This window comes from Podarcis cretensis (assembly GCF_951804945.1).
Source record: "Podarcis cretensis genome assembly, chromosome: 1".
In the NCBI taxonomy this organism is placed as follows: Eukaryota; Metazoa; Chordata; class Lepidosauria; order Squamata; family Lacertidae; genus Podarcis; species Podarcis cretensis.
In genome coordinates this window covers 118,310,562-118,335,128 of record NC_137170.1, presented here as the reverse complement: position 1 = coordinate 118,335,128, position 24,567 = coordinate 118,310,562, and the positions used below count along the sequence as shown (strand labels likewise).

The 24,567-nt window shown below is 44.2% G+C and overlaps 1 protein-coding gene across 1 annotated transcript in view; it reads left to right on the top strand.

The window, feature by feature from the left end:
* The first annotated feature begins 18,699 nt into the window (after positions 1 to 18,699).
* The window catches only part of MTX2 (metaxin 2), a 42,178-nt gene continuing 36,310 nt past the window's right edge, over positions 18,700 to 24,567 (top strand). The window contains exon 1 of the mRNA XM_079982808.1: positions 18,700 to 18,916. Coding sequence (XP_079838934.1) covers positions 18,877 to 18,916 — 40 coding nt within the window. The 5' untranslated portion in view covers positions 18,700 to 18,876. The remainder of the gene's footprint in view (positions 18,917 to 24,567) is intronic.

The following is a 24,567-nucleotide window of genomic DNA, read 5'->3' as shown; positions in this document are numbered from 1 at the left end:
ACCTCGTTTAGGTTCGCGTTGCCTCTAGCTTAGGACTTCAGCTTCAAATCTGAAATTACAGACACCGCCTTTGTTTTAATTTAGGGGAAATCCTGGAGCACAACCTGATCATTCTGATCTCTGGGAGAGGCAAAGAGCAGACAAAGAGCCCGCGCGATGTCTGCCTAAATGCAGCAGGAAAAAGGGCTTTAATGTGCAGGGGAATATATTGTAAAATATACGACTGCTTTCATGCCGTCTTAGGCCCTTGAAGGAAGAGGGGTCAAGCAGAGTTCATGCGAGAGAAGGGAGGGGGTGGGCTCCCTCTCCTGCCAGTGTTTCCTATGAGAGGAGCACAGGTGGGAAAGGCATTGGAGTATAAGCCCAATCGTGGAACCTCGGGAGCAAAGGTGCTGGCTTGAGCTCAGATGTCAAGAGAAGTGAAGGGCTAAGCCGGTTGCCCTCTCTATCTTGCCCCACATAAAATCACAGCACTGATAGGGGGCACCAAGGCTCATCTAACCCCCTACAATGCAAGAGTTGCTGGCAGGTGACCATCTACCTCTGTTTTTTTTAAAAAAATAACCACCATTTAAGGAGCATCCACCACCTTCTGAGGTTGTCCGTTCCACTTTCAAAGAGGCCACCCTAAAGTTCTTCCTAATGTTTAGTCGAAACCTCATCCTGCCTTTCTCTTTGTCATTGCTTCTGGTGTCTCCAGGCCAGTCCACAATAAGATCTCACTTAGTTGCAAGATGACAGGGGGTTAAGGGGCCGATTCGGCTGCATTACAGAGACTTGGGTGGCCAACTTTTTTTTGGGGGGGGTGTGTGGACTTCACCCAGCTTTGCCCAGATTGATATTCAGTACCCCATCTGTGCATACTGGAGGGCTGGGAGGTGGGATATTGCAGTCAATACATAGAGCTTCCATCTTCTTCATTAGGAAATCTGCCGACTTGGGAGCTGGGTGTGAGGGTCTGCATTTGGTGCTGGGTAAGAAAACAATGGTGCTGTTAGTGTACTCCCCCTCCCACTGCCCCCACAGGAGGTAGTTTACAATGTGGTTTTGGAGGGTCCTATTGGGAGACTTCACTGTCCATGTTGGGATGGCCTTGCTTTGTCCAGGGCAGGACTTCATGGCCACGATGACAATGATGGGGTGTCTCTGACTCCCCCAGTAGGAGTGAAATCCGACTGTGCCCTGTACTAGCAGTATAGAGGTGTAATTTGAAAACTATTTTATTTGCTCAGGACTTTGGGATATAGTGGGTATTATTTCTGACTCTGCTGCTTCTTGTCTTCGAACTGTGGATGATAATGCTGTTTGTTTTTGTTTTTAAAAAAGTTTTATGATTGTATTTACATTGTGGGACATAAAACTGATGAAATAAAATAAAGTTGCTACACAAATGAAGTGTCTTGTGCTACTTTAAAGGTTAACTCTTCCCACTCTACAAATATAGGATTCTGTGACATAGGCATAGCCAGGATTTATGCTGGGGGCAGAACCTGAGTTAGTCAAGTATTGTACTGCTCAGAGTGGCTAGGGCAACCCAGTAAGATGTGTGGGGTATAAATAGTAAAATAATCATTATGGAATGGGATGTCCCTATTTTCATTGCAGAAATGTTGGAGGGTATGTAATTGAAAGGGGTTCACCGTGTGACAGGCTGTACAGCCAGCACATTCCTTATTTTGTTTCTCTGCAACTGCTTCAAAACCCAGCTACCACAATGCTACAGCAGACCTATTGAAAATGGTTTGATAGGTACCTCACAATGGAACAATGACAAAGCAGGAGAGTGCTGAGATGTTTGGATTCACTTCAATACTCCTTGGCCAGGGCCAGCCTAACTGCATAAAGAGCTCAAGCAGTTGCTTAGGGTGGCAATATTGTTAGAAATGCTGATGCAGCACGATGCACTCTGAAGAACTGGGAGGGGTCTTGGGAGTTCATGGAGCTCAGGGTAGAATTCTTAGTATCACCAGGTGAGGCTGGGAAAGACCCCTTCCTGAAACCCCAGAAAGCTGCTTCCAGTCAGCGTCAACAACACTGAACTATATGGACCCATAATGGCCTGGCAGCTTCATATGTTCATACATGACACATCTTTATGGGCTGGCAAAGTACCCTGGATTAGTCTTGGTTTGCTACTGTTTTTTGCCTTTATGGTTCCCAAGTGGAAGACACATAGGCACGAAGAAGGTTATGAGAACAGGAGAGTGGCATGCAGCACTGTTGTTGTTTAGTCGTTTAGTCATGTCCGACTCTTCATGACCCTATGGACCAGAGCACGCCAGGCACTCCTGTCTTCCACTGCCTCCCGCAGTTTGGTCAAACTCATGCTGGTAGCTTCAAGAACACTGTCCAACCATCTCGTCCTCTGTCGTCCCCTTCTCCTTGTGCCCTCCATCTTTCCCAACATCAGGGTCTTTTCCAGGGAGTCTTCTCTTCTCATGAGGTAGCCAAAGTATTGGAGCCTCAGCTTCAGGATCTGTCCTTCCAGTGAGCACTCTGGGCTGATTTCCTTAAGAATGGGTACGTTTGATCTTCTTGTAGTCCATGGGACTCTCAAGAGTCTCCTCCAGCACCATAATTCTGTAGCTCCCTACAAAGTGCCGACCTGATCAGCTGCTCACAGTTGCCTATAGCCACTCTAGACTCTAGGCAATTTCCTATTACTCTGAGGGTATCTTTCTTCACTCTTTGACCTCAAGGCAGGATGGGAGAGCTGGTTCTCCAGAGTGCCCACTGAAGCACTCTGCTTCCAGAAGCTCTGAAGCACTTAACCCCCGCCCCACACTGAGGCTACAGTCATAAGCACACACTTTGGAACAAGTCCCAATGAAATAAGGGGAATTTCTTTGTGCTAAGTGTTGTGGCCCACAGAGAAGTGCTTCATTAGTGCTTTGTAAATGTGTTTCAACTGGCTTAGTGTTAGGTTAGCTGGGAAATTTGACATCCCTCAAACAGAAGAGCTGGGTTGGATCAGATTAATGGACCATGCAGCCCAGTGTCTTGTTTCCAGCAGTGGACAGGCCGTTGTGGAAGTCACAGTCAGGTAACGATTGGCTTTCAGCCAGAGAATGGCTAGAAGTCATTGCAGGTCCTAGAGTCCAGGAGTCATTGACAGTTGCTGAGTGACATTGTTAGGTAACTTCCACACAGTAAGAGAATTATTATAATTGGAATCTGTGGAGTTTCTATTGAATTGATGAATAGCTGAATAGACCTAAGGACAGAATGATGCTGTTCCGCCTTCCTGGTATCTAGAGATAATGGTCGGGGAGCATTGGGAAATCTCTGTGTTGCTTCCTTTCTGCTTTTCTATAGACCAGTCTCAAGTCTCCAAAACCACTCAGAAATTCATGTATTATAAACATTCTAACAATATTCTTTGAAAATGATTGCTTTAAGCTTCGAAGATCCATTGGGATGCTCTTATCTCGCCACTTTTATGGCTCATATATACATCTTTTGCCAAATGATGATTTGTTTTGATTTTTGTGTGCTGTTCTTCCAAGAAGAAAGTTGAGTTCAAAGCAGGTCACAACAATAATAAAGCACAAGAGAGGTAAATGACAGGTTAGTCAATATATCCATATGAACATATCAAATGAACAAGAACATAGTGAAACAGCGACAGGCAATTTAAATACAAAAAAGGATGATCTCCAACATAAGTCATATTCAGAGTAAACCCAAGTTATTCAAGCTCATTGATTTCACTGGGTTTTACTCTGTGATTAATATCATCATCATCATCATCAATAACAGTAGTAGTAATAATGAAAAAAGGATGTATCATGAAATCAATATTATAATTTCTAATCAAAGAAGCTTAAAAAATAAATAATTAACAGAACTGTATAAATAATATAAAGTGGGGAAACTAATGTGGTACCATTCAGATGCTGCTGGAGTCTAATAACTACAATTATCACCTACTAGCATGGCTATTGGGACACGGGTGGCCCTGTGGGTTAAACCACAGAGCCTAGGGCTTGCTGATTAGAAGGTTGGTGGTTCGAATCCCCGCGACAGGGTGAGCTCCCGTTGCTCGGTCCCTGCTCCTGCCAACCTAGCAGTTCGAAAGCACGTCAAAGTGCAAGTAGATAAATAGGTACCGCTCCGGTGGGAAGGTAAACGGCATTTCCGTGCGCTGCTCTGGTTTGCCAGAAGCTGCTTAGTCATGCTGGCCACATGACCCGGGAGCTGTATGCCGGCTCCCTCGGCCAATAAAGCGAGATGAGTGCCGCAACCCCAGAGTCGGCCACGACTGGAGTTAATGGCCAGAGGTCCCTTTACCTTTACCTAGCATGGCTATTCTTTTGCACAAGCACCATTGAATGGAAATAGCGCAAGAACATAGTAGACACGTTATCAATAGTGGGCTGTCATGGGCCAGTTCTCAGATCAAGGGTGGAAACCTATTCATTTCTACACTGAAGGAAGTCCCTCTGTGGGGCTCACTTCCCAGTAAATGTGCGTAGGACTGCAGCCTTCCACTTTCCCTTATGGTGAAATAAAGTGGACAAAATTGAGAACTGATAGCCAGTAAAACTTGGCGAGCTCAGACAGTTCTTCCTTGGAGTTCCCGTTCATTTCAATTGCTTTGTGCAGAAGGGCTTGACTGTGACTATTATAGACAGTGGTACCTTGGGTTAAGAACTTAATTCATTCTGGAGGTCTTGTTCTCAACCTGAAACCGTTCTTAACCTGAGGTACCACTTTAGCTAATGGGACCTCCTTCTGCCACTGCACAATTTCTGTTCTCATCCTGAAGCAAAGGGTACTATTTCTGGGTTGGCGGAGTCTGTAACCTGAAGTGCCTGTAACCCAAGGTACCACTGTACCACCTTTACTGAGACTGTTGCACAGACTTCATTTTGTACATCTTCCTAGAGTGAGGTTGCCATTATTCCCATTTTACATTTTGGAGAAAGAAGGGAAAGCTGTAATACAGGAATTTGCCAAAGGCCACCCAGTAAGCAGAGAAGGAAGCCTCAAACTGAGAAAGAGCCTTCTGACATGCTGCTCTCTCCCCCTCGTGCCATATATTTTCCCGAATAAACAGATACACATGTTGACCTTGTAGTGGGGACAGCTCTATATCCATCAAAATGACACAGCCCAAATATTGAGACTTGCCTGTAAATTATGACTGAGCCACGCAACTTTTCTTACAGCAGCCGGTGAAGGGATAAGGGATGAGAGAGGCTTTCGATGCCAGGCACTCCTTAAGGATAATTTCTTGCTGTGTGATACAGGCAGTTTAATGAGGCCTTATTTCCTGATGAACAACCCAAAGTGTATAAGTGTTAGCTACTGCTCCTTTGCATTATTCTGTCAGTGAGGGGGACCCAGAGGAATGAGATAATGCAACTCATGTGCCAATTCCTGAATAATTAAATTAAAAATGTCTGTAATATATATGGGCATATACACATGAGACAAATAAATGATAGATAAGGGTCTAGCATTCAATTCATACAACATTAAGCCCAGCAGTTGGGTGCCGCATATGTTCTACGGATGCCAAACAATTGAAAGCAGGTTGTAGGTTATGCTGCAAGGAATTAAAGCCTGGCTCAGAATTCTCAATGGAATCGGAACTCACAGAAAAGGCTTCTGCCATCATCTCCGTGAGTTCTTAATACCTCTTGATTCTCATGTTTATAAGTCTATAACGTCTAGTTGTTTGGTCTTACTTCCCCTCCCCAGAAGCTATTTTATGTTTCAGCTTTCTTATATCTTACCAGATCACTCTCCAATGTTATACAGAATCAAGGACACTCTAGATAAGAAAAGACTCAAAATGATAATTAGGGATGCCTGAAGATTATAGATAATTTAGTAAAGCAATCTGGCCACTAGATGAAGTGAGAAATGCAGGCCAGGATCATAGAAACAATAACCATGCTGGTGCAAAAGTATGTTCCATTTGTATCAATAGATCTTACCTCCAAACATAATGTGTTTTAATAGCAAACTTGAGTGACTGAGTGCCTATTGGTATGGAAATGTAACAGGGCAAATAAGTAATGAGGTTGTGGTTTCTGAATACCAGGGGAACATTTTAGGTATGGAGAAGTGTATATATTTTCACATTAAAAGACAACAAAACATTTAGAACCTCCCCCCCCCCAACAACCCAGTGATCTGTGAGCTTCCAGGGTTTAGGAAATATCAGTGGCAATTGAGCTTACAGTATAGAGATAAAGAAATACCCCTTCCCTCCTAGATGTTTTGCCAGCACAAGAGGATTGAATCAAACATAGTACTAAGTACCTGTTCTAACTGCAACACTTTTCCAATGATGGGAATATACTGTAAGTTTCCACTTGTATAAACACTGAAGCAGCCTTATATAAAACCACGTTTCACATCTGAACAAACCAGTCCACATGCAGAGAACGGCATTTCTTTTTAGTACAGAAGCAGAAGGTCCTTTCTACCACGATACCGGCTAGAGTGAGGACCATCCTCTGAGAGTTGTCGTAATTTGCTTCAGCGATAAACCTATGAGCAAAAACAGGGAGAGATAGAACAAGCAAATGGATGGACTGATGGACAGCAGACAAAGAAAAAAGAAGGTTGAAATATACAGTGGTACCTCAGGTTACAGAAGCTTCAGGTTACAGACGCTTCAGGTTACAGACTCTGCTAACCCAGAAATAGTACCTCGGGTGAAGAACTTTGCTTCAGGATGAGAACAGAAATTGTGTGGCGGTGGCAGCGGGAGGCCCCATTAGCTAAAGTGGCACCTCGGGTTAAGAACAGTTTCAGGTTAAGAACGGATCTCCAGAACGAATTAAGTTCTTAACCCGAGGTACCACTGTACTCAGAGTTGAGTGTGAATTTCATGCTCTTTATTCAGCTCATAGTAGCAATGGTTGAAACATTCCCCAAAACGTCTAGCTATACTGTATATACATTATTTACACAATGGGCCCCGCATGATTGGCTATTTCCAGGCTGCTCCTGCAGGCCAATCAGGTTGCTGATTCACTTCATCCAGGAGCCTGATGGGCTGCTCCTGCAGGCCAATCAGATCGCTGATTCACTTCCACCAGGAGCTAGATTGGGTGGCTCCTGTGGACCAATCAGACTGCTGCATTCTGGATCCTATTGTTCTAGGATTCAGCTCAGTACATAACAAAGGTAGAAGGAGAGAGAGATGAAAACAGAGAGATAGATAGGATGACTAGAATCTTGGGGTTTCCCGTGATAGAGGTCTGAGGTTCTCCAGAGACACTTGACCAACAAGTTGAGACTTGTTACTTAGTGCTACATTAGAGTACTCTATAATGTAACACTATATAAGTAACAAGATGACAAAGGTATATTTGCATCTAAGTCATACGCAGAGTAGACTCACTGTAAACAATGGATTTAAGTTAGTCATGACTTTAATGGCTCTACTCTGAGTATCTTAGTAAAATGCAATCAATTACCTCCTCCACTGCCCTAATCAGTTGTTCTATTCCTTACCTTAGTTTCTGTCTTTGTGAAATAGTTGTGAATAAAGAACTCAGTGACACAGTGTGTACCTAGTGAGTTGTAGTGTCTGGCAGCTCACCAGCTAAAGAGATTCTTGCCTGGACGAGTCAAATCTGGATTCACAAGGACCAATCTCCAGCATGAGATTAACTGGAAATTATTTATTGGCCATCATTAAAAAACAACAACTACAGAATATGGAGCAGTATTTAATGAGATTCCTTCCAAAGCAAAGTGGAATGAGAACTTAACAAATATAGTTTAAAGGTATAGTGTGTACATAGTCATAGTCGTATGTTGAGGGTCACTAGGATTATAGCCGTTTCCAGACTGTTAATATTTTTTGGGTGGGATTGAATCTCATACTAGCAAATTCAGGTAACACAATTAAACCTGATTTGTAGCTTTTGTACAACAATTCCTCTTCCCTCCAGAACCAGACTTTTTGAGATAAGGAAAATGATGGGGAAACCACTGTGAAGTGTGGGATAACACTTGCTTTGACACAACGTTGTATAACCTCCTTGCAAGTGAAACAAAGCGAATGCTCATTAAAACAGCAACATTGTCTAACCTCCCTGCAAACATATTGAGATGAATGCTCAATAAACAGGTCATCTGGAAGCATCCTAAAATAAATTTCTCTGCAGCAAACTAGACTTTCCAAGATTCTTTAAGCCATGATAGATTGGTGCAGAGTTATTAATGAAAAGGGCAGCCTGCTCTAAAGTCCAGTTAAACTAAAGCACTTGAATTTGTCCCATCTGGACACTTAATTGTTACAAATTTGTCATTTTAGCTGGGAAAATTAAGTGAAACATTCAAGTTCCTCAGCTGATTGGCTCAAATAGTTTCCAGGGCAAGTAATATCTGAACATTGATTGTGACATACATTGATTAAACCAGTAAAGTGGATTAAACACAGTGTGTGCACCTCAATTCAATGCACACTTATCCCCACTGAGTTCAACGGCGCTTACTAACAAGTAAGTGTCTGCTATCAGGTGCTACCCCAAAATGGCTCGAAATACGTCAAGGTGCCTAGTGAAGAAAGTTTCATCACTGCTACTTTCACATATTAACAATTTAACATCCCTGCTGCAAGAAGCAAAGTTACCGGGAACCAGGCAGGGGGCCTTCTTGGTAGTGGCACCCACCCTGTAGAACGCCCTCCCATCAGATGTCAAGGAAATAAACAACTACAGTGGTACCTCGGGATGCGAACGGGATCCGTTCCAGAGCCCCGTTCGCATCCCGAACAGAACATAAGACGTGACTGCGTGTCTGCGTGTGAGTGGGTCGCGTTTCGCCGCTTCCGCGCATGTGCGTGACATCATTTTGAGCACCTGCGCATGCGCGAGCGGCGAAACCCAGAGGTAACACGCTCCATTACTTCCGGGTCACTGCAGAGTGCAACCCAAAAGTGCTCAACCTGAAGCGTATTTATCCCGAGGTATGACTGTATCTAGCTTTTAGAAGACATCTGAAGGCAGGCCTGTTTAGGGAAGTTTTTAATGTCTGATGTTTTAATGTGTTTTTAATATTTCTGTTGGCAGCCGCCCAGAGTGACTGGGGAAACCCAGCCAGATGGGCGGGGTATAAATAAACAAACACATTATTATTATTATTATTATTATTATTAGGGAATGAGGGGTCTTTGACCCAACCCATAAAATATTTGAGGGCCCCACCCAAAAAGTTGATAGGCATTGCCATTCAAATGGTGTGTGTGTACTGTGTCATGTGATAGATTATGCAGAGTGGGGCTAATCTGCCCTCCCAAATATTTATTTAAGATGACACCCCTGTTTGTAAGTGAAACCCATCACATTTATTTCTCTGCAAGAACACTTAGCAACGATTCCCCAACTGCCTGAAGCATCTTTGAGCAGCGAACACACAGTGAAATAATAGGCAGCTGCTTCACATCATCCCTGTAAAAACACATGGTGACCCTATGGTGGCTTTCCTCCTTCTGTAAAAGGGTGTGCTAGGTTTTATTGTGCAACTGCTTTTGAGATTGCAACGACTGAAGATGTGCCAGATAAAAGGAAGGGGGCTTAAAGGCATGTTTGTTTTCATACACATTCAGATGATCCAGAATAATGACTATTTCTTGCACACATTCAGATATCCTTGGAGGAGGAGGATAGACAAGCAATAAGCAGATTGCCAAACTATTAAATCATTTGTTGTTCCTTTGCATTGTTCCCATGTGGCAGTCAGACTTAAAAGACACATTTGACAGGCCAGTGGTGGATAACTCAGTGGGGAGAAGTTCCATAGTGACAGCAAAGGGAATAAACACCCATAAGGCCAGCCAAATGGCCACACATCACAAACAAACACAAACAATTTAATCTTATTCAGAGTGGCTTTTTCTAAAAATACCCATTGCAAACAACTTTGTATATTATTGTGATGTAGCTTCAGATACATGCTGAACAGACGGATGAAATTTTGGAGAACCGAAATAATCTAAGGGAGATTATGTGAAATCAGCCACCAGCAGTCCTGTAATGCTAAATCGACACATGCCATAGTCAGAATATGGATTGTTGCAACAATGTCTAAATTAACATATTATAGAAGAACAATTTATGATCAGCTAAATGGATTTTTAGAGCGATTGACTTTATTTGTGATGTACTGGAGCAATACATTTCAGGATAACACAGCACTTTTGCATTACTATAATTATATATGTGTAGGATGCTCTTTAATTATATTTATGTATAAATTATTTTTTTAATGAAAATATTTTCTTCTTCTTCTATTCACAATCAAAATTCTTCTTCTTTAAAGGCACAACATGACTCCAGATTGCTTCCATCTTCCAAACTCAAGCTATTATTAGTGAAAGTCCGTATAGCATAAAAGTTAAGCGTGTCAGGCTGGGAAGATGGGGGGGGGGGGGTTAAAGCCCCACTCAGCTATGAAGCACACTGGGTGACCCTGGACTAATTTCATTATCTCAGCCTAGCCTACCACACAGAATGTAAGAAGACTTGCTGGGCTCACCCTGTCCTTTGGGCTATAATTTATTTTCACTGGTTTTAATATTGTATTTTTAAATAACCACGATGCATCCTAGGACCTCATGGCAAAGGGTGGGCAAGAAATCTAAGAATTACAACAACAGCAGCAAGGATACTTATCGCTAAGCATTGGAAAACCCAAGATCTACCCACACTGGAAGAGTGGCAGATGCAGCTGATAGACTATATGGAACTAGCCGAGATGACTGGCAGAATCCGAGACCTGGGAGAAGAGAAGGTTGAAGAAGACTGGAAGAAATTTAAGATTTATTTTAAAAAGTATTGTAATTTGGTTGAATGTTAAGAAGGATGCTAGATCATAAATAATTGACCACCATTAAATTAGATGGAATTAGGATGATAAGTAGATCGAGGAAAATATAAATCATTTGGAGAACAATTAGATTATGTTTAAGAGAATGGGACCTAAGAATTTAAATAAGATGATAATTTGCTGGTTAAAATTTTAAGACGATGTAAGTGGGAGCGGGAGATGTGAGGAAGTCCAAAGAGGTTTTGAAAATATGTTATGATATATGCTATATTGTTGACTATTATTGCATTTGTATTCAAAAAATCTTAATAAATATTTATAAAAAAAAAAGAAATCTAAGAAGAACAAGAACACCTGGATGGCTCGGCTGGTTAGAGTATAGTGCTGATAACCCCAAGGTTGCAGGTTCGATCCCCAGGTGGGACAGCTGCATATTCCTGCATTGCAGGGGTTGGACTATCAGCGGTTCTCAACCTGTGGGTCCCCCAGATGTTGTTGGACTACAACTCCCATCATCCCTGAGCTCTGGCCTTGCTAGCTAGGGGTGATGGGAGTTGTAGTTCAACAACATCGGGGGACCCACAGGTTGAGAAAGGCTGGACTAGATGATCCTCAGGGTTTCCTTCCAACTCTGTGATCCTATGGACATAATATGCCAGAGAAGGAGGAGATTCAGGTATTAGAGGATTGGCAGGATAAGTATAGAATAAATGAAGTATTGCCAGTAACGTAGGAAATCTACTTACCACCAGCATTTAATTTACACTACAGTGGTACCACAGGTTAAGTACTTAATTCGTTCCGGAGGTCCATACTTAACCTGAAACTGTTCTTAACCTGAAGCACCACTTTAGCTAATGGGGCCTCCTGCTGCTGCCGTGCTGCCGGAGCCCAATTTCTGTTCTTTTCCTGAAGCAAAGTTCTTAACCTGAAGCACTATTTCTGGGTTAGCGGAGTGTGTAACCTGAAGCATATTTAACCTGAAGCGTATGTAACCCTTTCCTGCAAGAAGCTCAAAGTGACATACATAGTTCTTCCTTTCTCCATTTTGTCCTCACAACAATCCTGCAAGGTAGGTTAGACTAAGAAACAGCAACTGGCCCGAGCCCCCCCCCCACATCAAGCTTTATGACTGAGTGGGGATAAGAACCCTGGTCTCCCAGGTCTTGAACCACTGCATTACAGTGGAACTTCAATTTAGTTACCCACTCCCATCTCTATTTGAGTGGCTCATCAGAACTTTTTCATATAATGTAATCTTGGCACAGCCCAACCTATACAGTGGTACCTCGGGTTACATACGCTTCAGGTTACATACGCTTCAGGTTACAGACTCCGCTAACCCAGAAATAGTACCTTGGGTTAAGAACTTTGCTTCAGGATGAGAACAGAAATTGTTCTCTGACGGTGCGGCAGCAGCAGGAGGCCCCATTAGCTAAAGTGGTGCTTCAGGTTAAGAACAGTTTCAGGTTAAGTACGGACCTCTGGAATGAATTAAGTACTTAACCCAAGGTACCACTGTACAGTTAAATGGCAGTGCGGGAATTGTTAGGAACCATTGTAGATTACTATGGATTTAACAGGTTAACTGTTAAATTAATGTTAAACTATTGGCACAGCAGTGAATCCTGCAGCTCTGTAGTACTGGATTCAATGCATGTCATGATCATATTCTGACTGCTGAATGTGCACTGCTTCACATGAAGTGGCATATTTCATTATTGCCAGAAATGCCTGAAAAAGAACTGAAATGAGGTAACGTGTCAGATTAATTTGATATTTCCAGTATAAACTATATCTACCATCTATGAGAAGTTATTGCAACTCCCCAGGGGCTCCCCTCACCATTGATCACAATCCAAGATTTAAATTAGAAGAGATGAGCAGTTGGCTGAAAAGGCAGGTGCTGATGATGAAGATCTTGACACAAGATTCCTGTCACATGGACAATGCGGGGCCTTTTATTATGTCTTTTTTTTGTCAGTTGCAGTAGGAAACTGGACACAAGATATTATCAGCTGGGGGGAAAGTCCTTTTTATTCATGCCTGATCTGAAAGGGCGAACATTTAATTTATGTGATTGAATTCTGAGTGCCAATCTGGGATAGAGCTTGGTGTCAGGCACCCAGGCCTCGGGGCAAGCGGCAAACAGAGAGGCAGAAATCACACAGGCTGAAGTAAGTGCTGTCAATTGTCAGAAGTCAACAATTCTGGTATGGGTGGAAGGGTAAAGCCCAAAGAGGGTCTGGGAATACAGATAAAAACCAGTGCTTTTTGGTAAGTTGAGGAAAGGATAGAGCTCAGCGCAAAATATGTGGTGTGGTGTAGTGGCGAGAGCACCTCAGAGACTAGGGTTCAAATCCTCAAGCAGTCATGAAGTTCACTTGGTGACCTTGAGCCAGTCACTATATTTCAGCCTATAAGAAGCATGTATGTCATCTTGAGCTCCTTGGAGGAAAGGTGAGATATTAATGTAATAATAATATTCATCTATGTTGTGTGCAGACTTAAAAAGAGGGCACCTTGCTTTTCTAGCCCTGTATACCTGAAGGAGCATCTCCACCCCCATCATTCAGCCCAGACACCAAGGTCCAGCTCCGAGGGCCTTCTGGCAGTTACAGTACCTCATGGCAAGGTTATGGGGAACCAGGCAGAGGGCCTTCTCAGTAGTGGTGCCCGCCCTGTGGAACGCCCTTCCAGCAGATGTCAAAGCGATAAACAACTACCTGACTTTCAGAAGATATCTGAAGGCAGCCCTGTATAGAGAAGTTTTTAATGTTCGATGTTTTACTGTGTTTTTTTAAATTGTTGGAAGTCATGTTTAAATCGTTAGAAGGCAACCTAGTCAGATGGGCGGCAACTTCTTCTTCTTCTTCTTCTTCTTCTTCTTCTTCTTCTTCTTCTTCTTCTTCTTCTCCTCCTCCTCCTCCTCCTCCTCCTCCTCCTCCTCCTTCTCCTTTTTCTCCTTCTCCTACACTGTAGTCTGATGGGGCACAGGCAAGACTTGTTGGTTCCTCTTTTCCAACAGATTGCCTAAGAGATGACAGCAGAGCTGGAAACTTTGTCAGCCAATAGCACCATGTTGGTTCTCTGCTATTGCCTGACGTAGTCCTGGCAGACCATGGACCCTGTTGAGATGGCCCAGATATAAAATTATTATTATTATTATTATTATTATTAATAATAATAATAATAATGTGGTACCTCTGGTTAAGAACTTAATTCGTTCCGGAGGTCCATTCTTAACCTGAAACTGTTCTTAACCCGAGGTACCACTTTAGCTAATGGGGCCTCCCGCCACCGCCCAATTTCTGTTCTCATCCTGAAGTAAAGTTCTTAACCCAAGGTACTACTTCCGGGTTAGCAGAGTCTGTAACCTGAAGCGTTTGTAACCCGAAGCGTTTGTAACCCGAGGTACCACTGTAATTGATTTATACCCCACCCATCTGGCTAGGTTTCCCCAGCCACTCTGGGCGGCTCCCAACAGAATATTAAAAACACAAAAAACCACCAGTCATTAAAAACTTCCCTAAAGAGGGCTGCCTTCAGATGTCTTCTAAAAGTCAGATATTTGTTTATTTCCTTGACATCTGATGGGAGAGCATTTCACAGGGCAGGCGCCACTCCTGAGAAGGCCCTCTGCCTGGTTCCCTGTAGCTTCACTTCTCACAGTGAGAGAACTGCCAGAAGGCCCTCAGAGCTGGACCTCAGTGTCCGTGCTTAACAATGGGGGTGGAGACACTCCTTCAGATATACTGGGCCGAGGCCGTTTAGGGCTTTAAAGGTCAGCACCTACACTTTGAATTCTGCTTGGAAACGTACTGGGAGCCAATGAAGGTCTCTCAGGACCGGTGTTATATGGTCACAGATAGAATTGCCTTCTGTGAAAAGCAGGCCTATGGTGAGGGAGAAGCAAGATAATGCCTGCTCCACAGAACTCCATAATTACACATTCAATACTAAGTAATGTTGCAGCCGCTGCTGCTGCTACTATTACTACCCACGTTTTATGTAATGCAATTAAGCGACAATAGATACTGTGTGCACAGAGCTTCCCTGAACATAGATGTACATGAACCAGCCCCTGCTTTCACAGAAGTGCCTTAGAGTTCCACTGTGCACCATGACATAAAAGCTTCAACAGAAATGGCATAATTTATACAGCCCACAGATTGCATTTTATTCCACCAAGTGACACCTTTGTCTTTAAAAAACTCAGATATAAATACTGAGTGGAGAACAAACCTTTATTTAATATATAAATAGCTACTCTCCATAAGGTCACATACCACTCTTCATGGTAGATACAACCTGAGGTGAAATCCCCATAAAAATCTCTCATTAAATTGCTTCCTCCCTCTCTCCTTCATTGAGAGCTGCAAGATTAGGCCGGAGATAATGACTAGCTCACTGTGAAAATATAGTGAGAAAGAGCCATGTTGAAATTAGATCTAGACAATGTAGTAATGAAAAGCACTGGCCAATATTGTAACGGATGGGGATATTTATCATAATTCTGTTCATTATGATGGATTGTTGGTTTGAGGATTAGCCACATAACTATCCAACAAATGGAGGCAAATCATATGTTTGAAGGTGATGACATTTACAACATAAGTCATGACGGATGTAAAACCCGTTAGTAACATAAACAGTGTTGGCTTCTCGAATATTGCTGACAGTTTAATTCTGCTTCTGCTATTAAAATGAAATATGAAGTAAGAGGGATAGAAAGCCTGCGGACATTGGAATTATTGGGGTATACAGCGTCAGCCATGCTGTTAGTCAATGCTGGTCAAAGTCAGATGCATGAGAGGTACTCAGGAATCAAGGTGACTTGATGTATACAGCTAAATCATGAGGAATTGTAGGGGTCCAGTATTGTGGTTGTTCCATAATGTGGAAGGATCCCATAAAATAATTGTGCAGGAGCAGATTTTCATAAAGATACAGAACAACAAACTGTATATTCTTAAAATTCAGTCATGCATCAGTGGTCTCATCAGCGCAGGACTTTGGGTCAAAAGTCGCAGGGCCCCATCAGTTTTTTAAGGAACTGAAAATAACATTACCATCTAAAGAGCCTCACCACAGGTTTCTCAAGGCAAATCTAAAAAAAAAGTAGTATAAACACCGACAACTGGGAAACACTGGCCTGTGAGCGCTTCAGCTGAAGAACAGCCTTTACCAAAGGTGCCATGGACTTTGAAGATGCTTGAACTCAAAACGAAAGGGAGAAACATACTAAGAGGAAGGCATGTTTGGCAAATCCTCACCGTGATCAACTCCCGCCTGGAAACCTATGTGGAAGGATGTGTGGATCCAGAGTTGGCCTCCACAGTGACTCACTGTTAAGACCGTATTCATGGAAGATACGAGCGATCGCCAAAGAAGAAAGAAGCCTAAAATTACTAAATTGTGTCATAATATGAATATAATTTGAGTAAAAGCCTTTCCAGATAATCACTTAACAGCACAAATTCAAGAAAGAATAGGTGTGTATGGCCTCTCACAGCTGAAGTCAATGGCTTTGGATGTCTCACAGTGCAAATGGGAACAGAAAAGTGGCTCACATTTATCTCTGGCCCTCATTGGCAGTGATCAAGTTCTCAATGCAGCAATGATTCAGACATTATAAAGATACGCGGGGGAACAGAAAATGTGAGCCACTTTTCTGTTCCTGTTTGCAATGACTTCAGCCACTGACTTTAGCTGTGAGAGGGCACACAGACCTATTCTTTTTTCTTCTAAGAAAGTTTTGATCTACGTCAGTGAGTGTGTAGGGCATGAGCAGGACGGTTCTACTCAGTGGTAGCCCCATAGGGTTATTCTTTTATTTATTTTACAAATTTACGAACTGTTTTACAGCTCAAGGCGACCAAGATAAAATTGAAAAAGAAACTTCAAAGAACAATTTAAATCATTTCTTCAGACTCTAAAAAGAAGAAAACCATTGCTACAGATGTACAATTGATATTTCATAAATGACATGATCACACCTCAGGAAAAGCCTTCTTAGGCAAAAGCATCTTCAGTAGGTGTCTAAACATCATGGCACTGGGTGTCTAATTTTTGTTCATTCCAGAGGGCTGGAGTGACAACACTAAAAACCCTGTTTCTACTACAAACTAAATGCACTTATGGGGCATGGGATACTCCTGGGGAGTGAAGTTGCTGAGCTGGGATATATACTGGAACTCATTACCTAAAACAGGGGTGAGCAATTATTTTCACCCTGAGGGCTGCATTCCCAAAGAACAGCTTTCCCAGTACAACATGCCCGTGGTGGGTGGGTCCAGACCCAAAAGCAGTGGGGTAATGTGATTCTTAACTTTGTACAGTAGGCTACATTCTAAAAGGTAAAGGTACCCCTGCCCGTACGGGCCAGTCTTGACAGACTCTGGGGTTGTGCGCCCATCTCACTTAAGAGGCCAGGGGCCAGCGCTGTCCGGAGACACTTCCGGGTCACGTGGCCAGCGTGACATCGCTGCTCTGGCCAGAGCCAGTTTACCTTCCCGCTGGTAAGCGGTCCCTATTTATCTACTTGCACCCGGAGGTGCTTTCGAACTGCTAGGTTGGCAGGCGCTGGGACCGAGCAGCAGGAGCACACCCCGCCGCAGGGATTCGAACCGCCGACCTTTCGATCGGCAAGTCCTAGGCGCTGAGGCTTTAACCCACAGCGCCACCTGCGTCCAGGCTACATTCTAGCCACACAAAAAAAACAACCAGAGGTTTCTAACTCCCCCCCCCCCATTTCTCCATCTGGGCAAGCAAGTGGCATTATTACAATTCCAAGGACAAAATCATGCCAGGCAAAAAGCACTTGAGGAGGGGATGTAGCAGTGCCAGTGAGGACTGAAACCTGGGGAAGGTGGCATGGACTGGGAAGAGTCCTGAGAGGTCTTGAGGTCTGCGGTTGGCCTGTGGACTGTAGGTTCCCCACTCCTGACCTTAAGCATCAGCTGTCATATTTTTAAGAAGTAATGTAAGACCGTCAAAGTTGTGATTCAATGTGGTGTTATTTCTTCAGTACCCCCTTCATTCTTGCTTTGCTTAATGGCAGTTACATGCTTCAGATCAATGCTATTTTGTTATTAAGTTTTTATTTCTGGGTTACATTCTTATGGAGTGCTCTGCATGCTGCTTTGAGCAGCATATCCTGGACTAAAACTCAACTCCAGGCTTGCCTTTTCATGCTTAATTTCCCAAAAAAAATGTGTGTGTGTGTGTGAGAGAGAGAGAGAGAGGAGAAAGGAGGATGCAAAACTTTGCTTTTCATCCTGGAAGCTTGCTGATAATCACCGTCCTTCCCAGAGAGGTAGCTGAATTAGTCTATCACTGCAAAAACCAGCATCTCGTGGCACCTTAGCAACTTAAAAAAAAAAAAAAAGACGTAAGATTTCATGGTCTTCATAGAATCATAAAATTGTAGAGTTGGAACGGGCTCCAAGGGTCATCTAGTCCAACCCCCTGCAATGCATGAATAAATTCAGATATATGAATTGTTTTCAGCAGAGCAAATACTTGAATTCAAATTCATGAGCAAACACTTGGAACAGCTGAACAAATACTTGAGCGTACAGGGAAAACAGTGGGGATGTATTATTATTATTATTATTATTATTATTATTCCTAGGTTTCACTCTCAGCCTTGGGGTTCCAGAAATAATAGCTAATCATCATCATCATCATCATTCCCGGTGTTTCAGGCAGGTTTTGCGGGCAGAGGGGGCTCAGGCGCGGTGGCACAGAGGGAGCATTGCGCTTTACTGCTAAAGCGCCCGAAGTCCCCCCAGGCAGCCGTGCGCGCTCTTGCCTCCCTCCCTCTCTCTTTCTCCAGGGCACCGACGCCGCCAGCCGGGCGAAGGGGTGGAGCAGGCCCCGGATGCACTTCCCTCGCAGGGTTGTCGGCGCAGCCGCAGTGCTCCGCTGGGTGCCCTTAACCTTGCGCGGTTTGCGGCGCGGCCCGAGGATCCGGCGCACGGTGTGTGCGCGCGCGAGAAAGAGAGAAGGCGAAGGAGAAGGCGACGCTCGCGGGGGAGCTGTGCCCGCCCGACCGCCCGCCTCCCGCGTGGAAGCATGTCTCTGGTGGCGGAAGCTTTCGTTACGCAGATAGCAGGTGAGGAGAGGAAGAAACGGCCGTAGCGTAGCGGGGGCCGGAGTGGAGCTGCAGGGGCCGTGGAGCAGCGCCCGGGCAAAATTGATTTTGAGCACAGATAGAGGTGCTTTGCGCGCGCCCTTCCAAAAAGGCGCTTTGACCTGGTGGGAGTGGCTGGGCTGTGAAAGGCAAAGTGGACCCCCTGTTTTTCTTGGGGTCTTGCTTGCTCCCACCTGGTCGAGCTACTTTGAGGGATATTGCTTGAAAACCTGCCTGCCTCTCTCAAAAAATAAATAAAGCAACCGTAGGGACTCCATAGGAAATCTAATAGGCCTTAAGAACTGTTTTGAGTTCTCATGGTTTGGTTGCCATAGCATCAACAGGAGCCTCTGCTTTGGCTACTTTGTGGATGTTCCCTGGAGTAAAGTCCTATCTGGAGTCCCAGTTTGTGGCTAGGGTCTCCTGTGACAGTGCTGGATTTACATACAGTATAAGCTAAACAAGCTATAGCTTAGGGCCCCACTCTCTTGGGGGCCCAAAATTTTTTTAAAGGAAAACAACGACAACTGGATGTACATTTCCAAAATATAATTAAAAACAAAATAAAACCTACATACAGCAACAGTGTTTTATGTTGTGTAGGCTCCTATGATGTACGTAATGGGCCCTGCCTGCTAGCCTGCTCCCTAAAATATCACTGGTTTGCTCATTTCTATATATAGGGTGCCTACATTCTGCATGGACTGGTTGCATTGGCAACATGTTTTCATTGATAAACCAATTCTTCAGATTCAGTAAAGGCAGCCTACCTTGAACAAATCTTTGGCAAGTGTCTGTCACAAACCATATTCAAAATTTGAGAGTACCTCTGTGATATACGCTGCAGTGCATACCCATCATTTGGTGGAGGTTTGCTATTCACTGTCTATTAACAGTCTATTAACTGTACAATCCTATACATGCCTAAAAGGTAAAGGGACCCCTGACCATTAGGTCCAGTCGTGACCGACTCTGGGGTTGCAGCACTCATCTCGCTTTATTGGCTGAGGGAGCCAGCATACAGCGTCCGGGTCATGTGGCCAGCATGACAAAGCCGCTTCTGGCGAACCAGAGCAACACGCGGAAACGCCGTTTACCTTTCCGCTGGAGTGGTACCTATTTATCTACTTGCACTTTGAGGTTCTTTTGAACTGCTAGATTGGCAGGAGCAGGGACTGAGCAACGGGAGCTCACCCCGTCGCGGGGACTCGAATCGCCGACCTTCTGATCGGCAAGTCCTAGGCTCTGTGGTTTAACCCACAGCGCTACCCGCGTCCCTATACATGCCTACACAGAACTAAATCCTATGGAGTTTAGTGGGGCTTCCTCTCTTGAACTTTTGTAGGAATGTAACCCAAATAGGGCTGAGTAATATCTTGTTTTCCACATCATGATATATCACCAGCTAAACATTGTGATATACCAATATATCACACTGTCTGAAATAAGTATGGAACTATGTACTTTGTGGATGTTCCCTGGAGTAAAGTCCTATCTGGAGTCCCAGTTTGTGGCTAGGGTCTCCTGTGACAGTGCTGGATTTACATACAGTATAAGCTAAACAAGCTATAGCTTAGGGCCCCACTCTCTTGGGGGCCCAAAATTTTTTTAAAGGAAAACAACAACAACTGGATGTACATTTCCAAAATATAATTAAAAACAAAATAAAACCTACATACAGCAACAGTGTTTTATGTTGTGTAGGCTCCTATGATGTACGTAATGGGCCCTGCCTGCTAGCCTGCTCCCTAAAATATCACTGGTTTGCTCATTTCTATATATAGGGTGCCTACATTCTGCATGGACTGGTTGCATTGGCAACATGTGCAAATGACTTTAGATACCTGTTAGGTCCATAGAATACCATATAGCATATATTCAACACAAAAAAACAGTGACAATTTGTTGTTGACAAAGGACAGCCGGATATAGAAAGGGCCCCATTACCTTCAGTAGCTTAGGGACTCATCAAACCTAAATGCGGCCCTGCCTGTGGCTTCTGGAACTAGGCGTGCTAAGACCCAGTTTAGGCTGATTTGCCAGGTGTGGGATAGCCTGGCCACAGTGACCTCATGTCTGGACTACATAGTGTGCTGTATGTGGGACTGCCCTTGAAGACAATCTGGAGGCTGCGGCTAGTGTAGAATGTGAGCTCTGGCAGCCCGGCGGGGCCTTCTGAAAGCCCTGCACTTTTTGCCAGTGAGCTATTGGGCCCAATTCAGTACTGGAATAAGGTAAAGGCAAAGGGACCCATGACCATTAGGTCCAGTCATGGCCGACCCTGGGGTTGCGGCGCTCATTTCGCTTTATTGGCCGAGGGAGCCGGCGTGCAGCTTCTGGGTCATGTGGCCAGCATGACTTACCCGCTTCTGGTGAACCAGAGCAGCGCACGGAAACGGCGTTTACCTTCCCACTGGAGCAGTACCTATTTATCTACTTGCATTTTGACGTGCTTTCGAACTGCTAGGTTGGCAGGAGCAGGGACTGAGCAATGGGACCTCACCCTGTTGCGGGGATTCGAACCGCCGACCTTCTGATCGGCAAGCCCTAGGCTTTGTGGTTTAGACCACAGCGCCACTCGCGTCCCTGGAATAAGGTAAAGGTAAAGGTACCCCTGCCCGTACGGGCCAGTCTTGACAGACTCTGGGGTTGTGCGCCCATCTCACTCAAGAGGCCGGGGGCCAGCGCTGTCCGGAGACACTTCCGGGTCACGTGGCCAGCGTGACAAAGCTGCATCTGGCGAGCCAGCGCAGCACACGGAAACGCCGTTTACCTTCCCACCAGTAAGTGGTCCCTATTTATCTACTTGCACCCGGGGGTGCTTTCGAACTGCTAGGTTGGCAGGCGCTGGGACCGAGCAGCGGGAGCGCACCCCGCCGCGGGGATTCGAACCGCCGACCTTTCGATCGGCAAGCCCTAGGCGCTGAGGCTTTTACCCACAGCGCCACCCGCGTCCCTGGAATAAAAGGTAAAGGTAAAGGTACCCCTGCCCGTACGGGCCAGTCTTGCCAGACTCTGGGGTTGTGCGCCCATCTCACTTAAGAGGCCAGGGGCCAGCGCTGTCCGGAGACACTTCCGGGTCACGTGGCCAGCGTGACATCGCTGCTCTGGCGAGCCAGAGCCGCACACGGAAACGCCGTTTACCTTCCCGCTGGTAAGCGGTCCCTATTTATCTACTTGCACCCGGAGGTGCTTTCGAACTGCTAGGTTGGCAGGCGCTGGGACCGAGCAGCGGGAGCGCACCCCGCCGCAGGGATTCGAACCACCGACCTTTCGATCGGCAAGCCCTAGGCCCTGGAATACAATGCCCTAAATGACTTAGGGCCCAAGTACCTAAAATAACGCCATTCCCATCTTGAACTATGATCGGCAGGTGAGATCTTGTTAGTGCTGTTGCCACTTTCTATCAGCCTGTGACAGGGCCTTTCCAGGGGTAGCTTCCTGTTTGTGGAATGCCCTGCTTGGTGAGGTACATCTGCCTCTCTTGTTTCCAGCTTTCAGGAGGAATCTAAAAAACGTTTCTTGTTTACCCATGTGTTTGATGGCTGAAAGGCACTGTTCTTGGCAAGGTTGAAATCACTGGTTGACAAAGTGCTTTTAAAATGCTTTTAATAATGTTTTTGGTCTTGGTGTGTTTTCTGCCCTGGGCTTCTTTGGGAGGAAGGGTGGAATATACTGTAAGTTGAATGAATGAATGAATCCAAAAAGCTGGAACAAATGGCTTGCCGAAAACTTTTTTATTGCACCAGGCCTACACAGGCAATTAAGAAAGCATATTACCACAATGGTTAACTGTTGTCTGTTTTTAACTTTTTTATATGCTTTTCATTGTAAGAAAGGGAAATTTTGCCAGGCCAAACCTGTCCTCCAAGCTAACTAGCAAATACTGCTCCAGCAGCTGATGATTTAGGGTTTATGTCCTGATCTTCTGTAATATGTACCCAGAGCAACTATAAAAAAGAATATTCAAGAATAAAAAAATTTATATGTGAATTTATTTACATAGCCAGATATTATTGTTTTGATAATGTTACACTTAAATCCAGTTTCTTTATTTTTTGTAAAAAAAGAACCTAGCCAGAAATTACACCAAGGATATGTTATCCAAATCTCAGTTAATCATCAAGTATGTTGTGTTCTTGAATCTGGATATAATTCACAACTTTTTTCATTTGAACTGTCTAAATCCTTCACCAAGTGTTTGTCAGTAGAGGCATCATAGTTGACTACAGCATGTTGCTTGTTCACACTATGTGACTGCTGCATCAGCTCACAGCCACATTTGCCAACAAAAATAATCCCTTGTGGCAGCCTATGACAGGTGTCTCTACCTCTCACCCAAAACCAGGATGTTAATCTCATTTTCTGCTTAGTTGCTAAATTCTCGAAAGGCTCCGTCATTCATATTCTGCACAGTGAGGATGTGAAGAGGAGCAAGTCCCATTGAGTTCAGTGGGACTTTACTCCCAGGTGTAAGATTGCAGTTTGCTGTTTGGAAAATAAGGCTTCTTTACTTCCCTGAATTTGTGAAGAACATTATTTTGGGGTGTGTTGATATACTTCCATAGGATTACAGTTTTTAAAGAGGTATCCACACACGACTAGTTCACACATTACATGTGTGCATGATTTGTTACCATGTGAATATCTGGCAAAATATATGAGACATCTCCTTTGAAAAGTGCTGAAGGAGCATCTCCACCCCCATCGTTCAGCCTGGATACTGAGATCCAGCTGCAAGACGTGAAGCTACAAAGAACCAGGCAGAGGGCCTTCTCGGTAGTGGCACCCGCCCTGTGGAATGCCCTCCCATCAGATGTCAAGGAAATAAACATCTGACTTTTAGAAGACATCTGAAGGCAGCCCTGTTTGATGTTTTATTGTGTTTTTAATATTCTGTTGGGGAAACCTAGCCATATGGGTGGGGTATAAATAATAATAATAATAATAATAATAATAATAATAATAATGGATTATCACAACTTTCTTTTTAACCTAGGATTGCTAATTTAACCTAGGATTGCTAATAAGTGTGAGCCAGATTACTGGTTGTTAACAGGGCTGGCCAACTCATGAGGCAAGGTGAGGGGACCGCCTCAGGTAGCAGAAACCACAACAGCAGCAGATCCCAATGTATATTTTTATTCCGCCCTTGTTCCTGATCTAGATTGTCACTCACCCCTTCTTCCCTGGTGGGGCTGGTTGTGCCATTTTGTGGTTTGCCTCAGGTGCAAAAATGTCTTGGGCTGGCTCTGGTTGTTAATATATTCATAATCAGCCAATAGTTCCTTGGATTTATAAGACTCATTAAATACTAGCAATCATGTACCTGGCTTTGCTCAATAATTTTAAGAATCCAAAAGTTGAGGGCAGTTTTGAAGGTTCAGTTGACCATCTTAATTCAAAATGGCATCCAACTGTATCCAAACACAGAAGAACTCCTGCTCCTTGAGCTTGGGTCTCCAACTGCATACGATCAAACAACTTGCTAAAACATATAGTTGATTCCCTGTGAAATACATGGATAAATACTTAAATAGGTAGTTTGGTTAGTTTTGTAATTTACAATATAGTGCAGTGATGTGAAGGGAACTTAGTTGGCCCACTCAGGCCTCAGAGGTTGGCCAACCAGG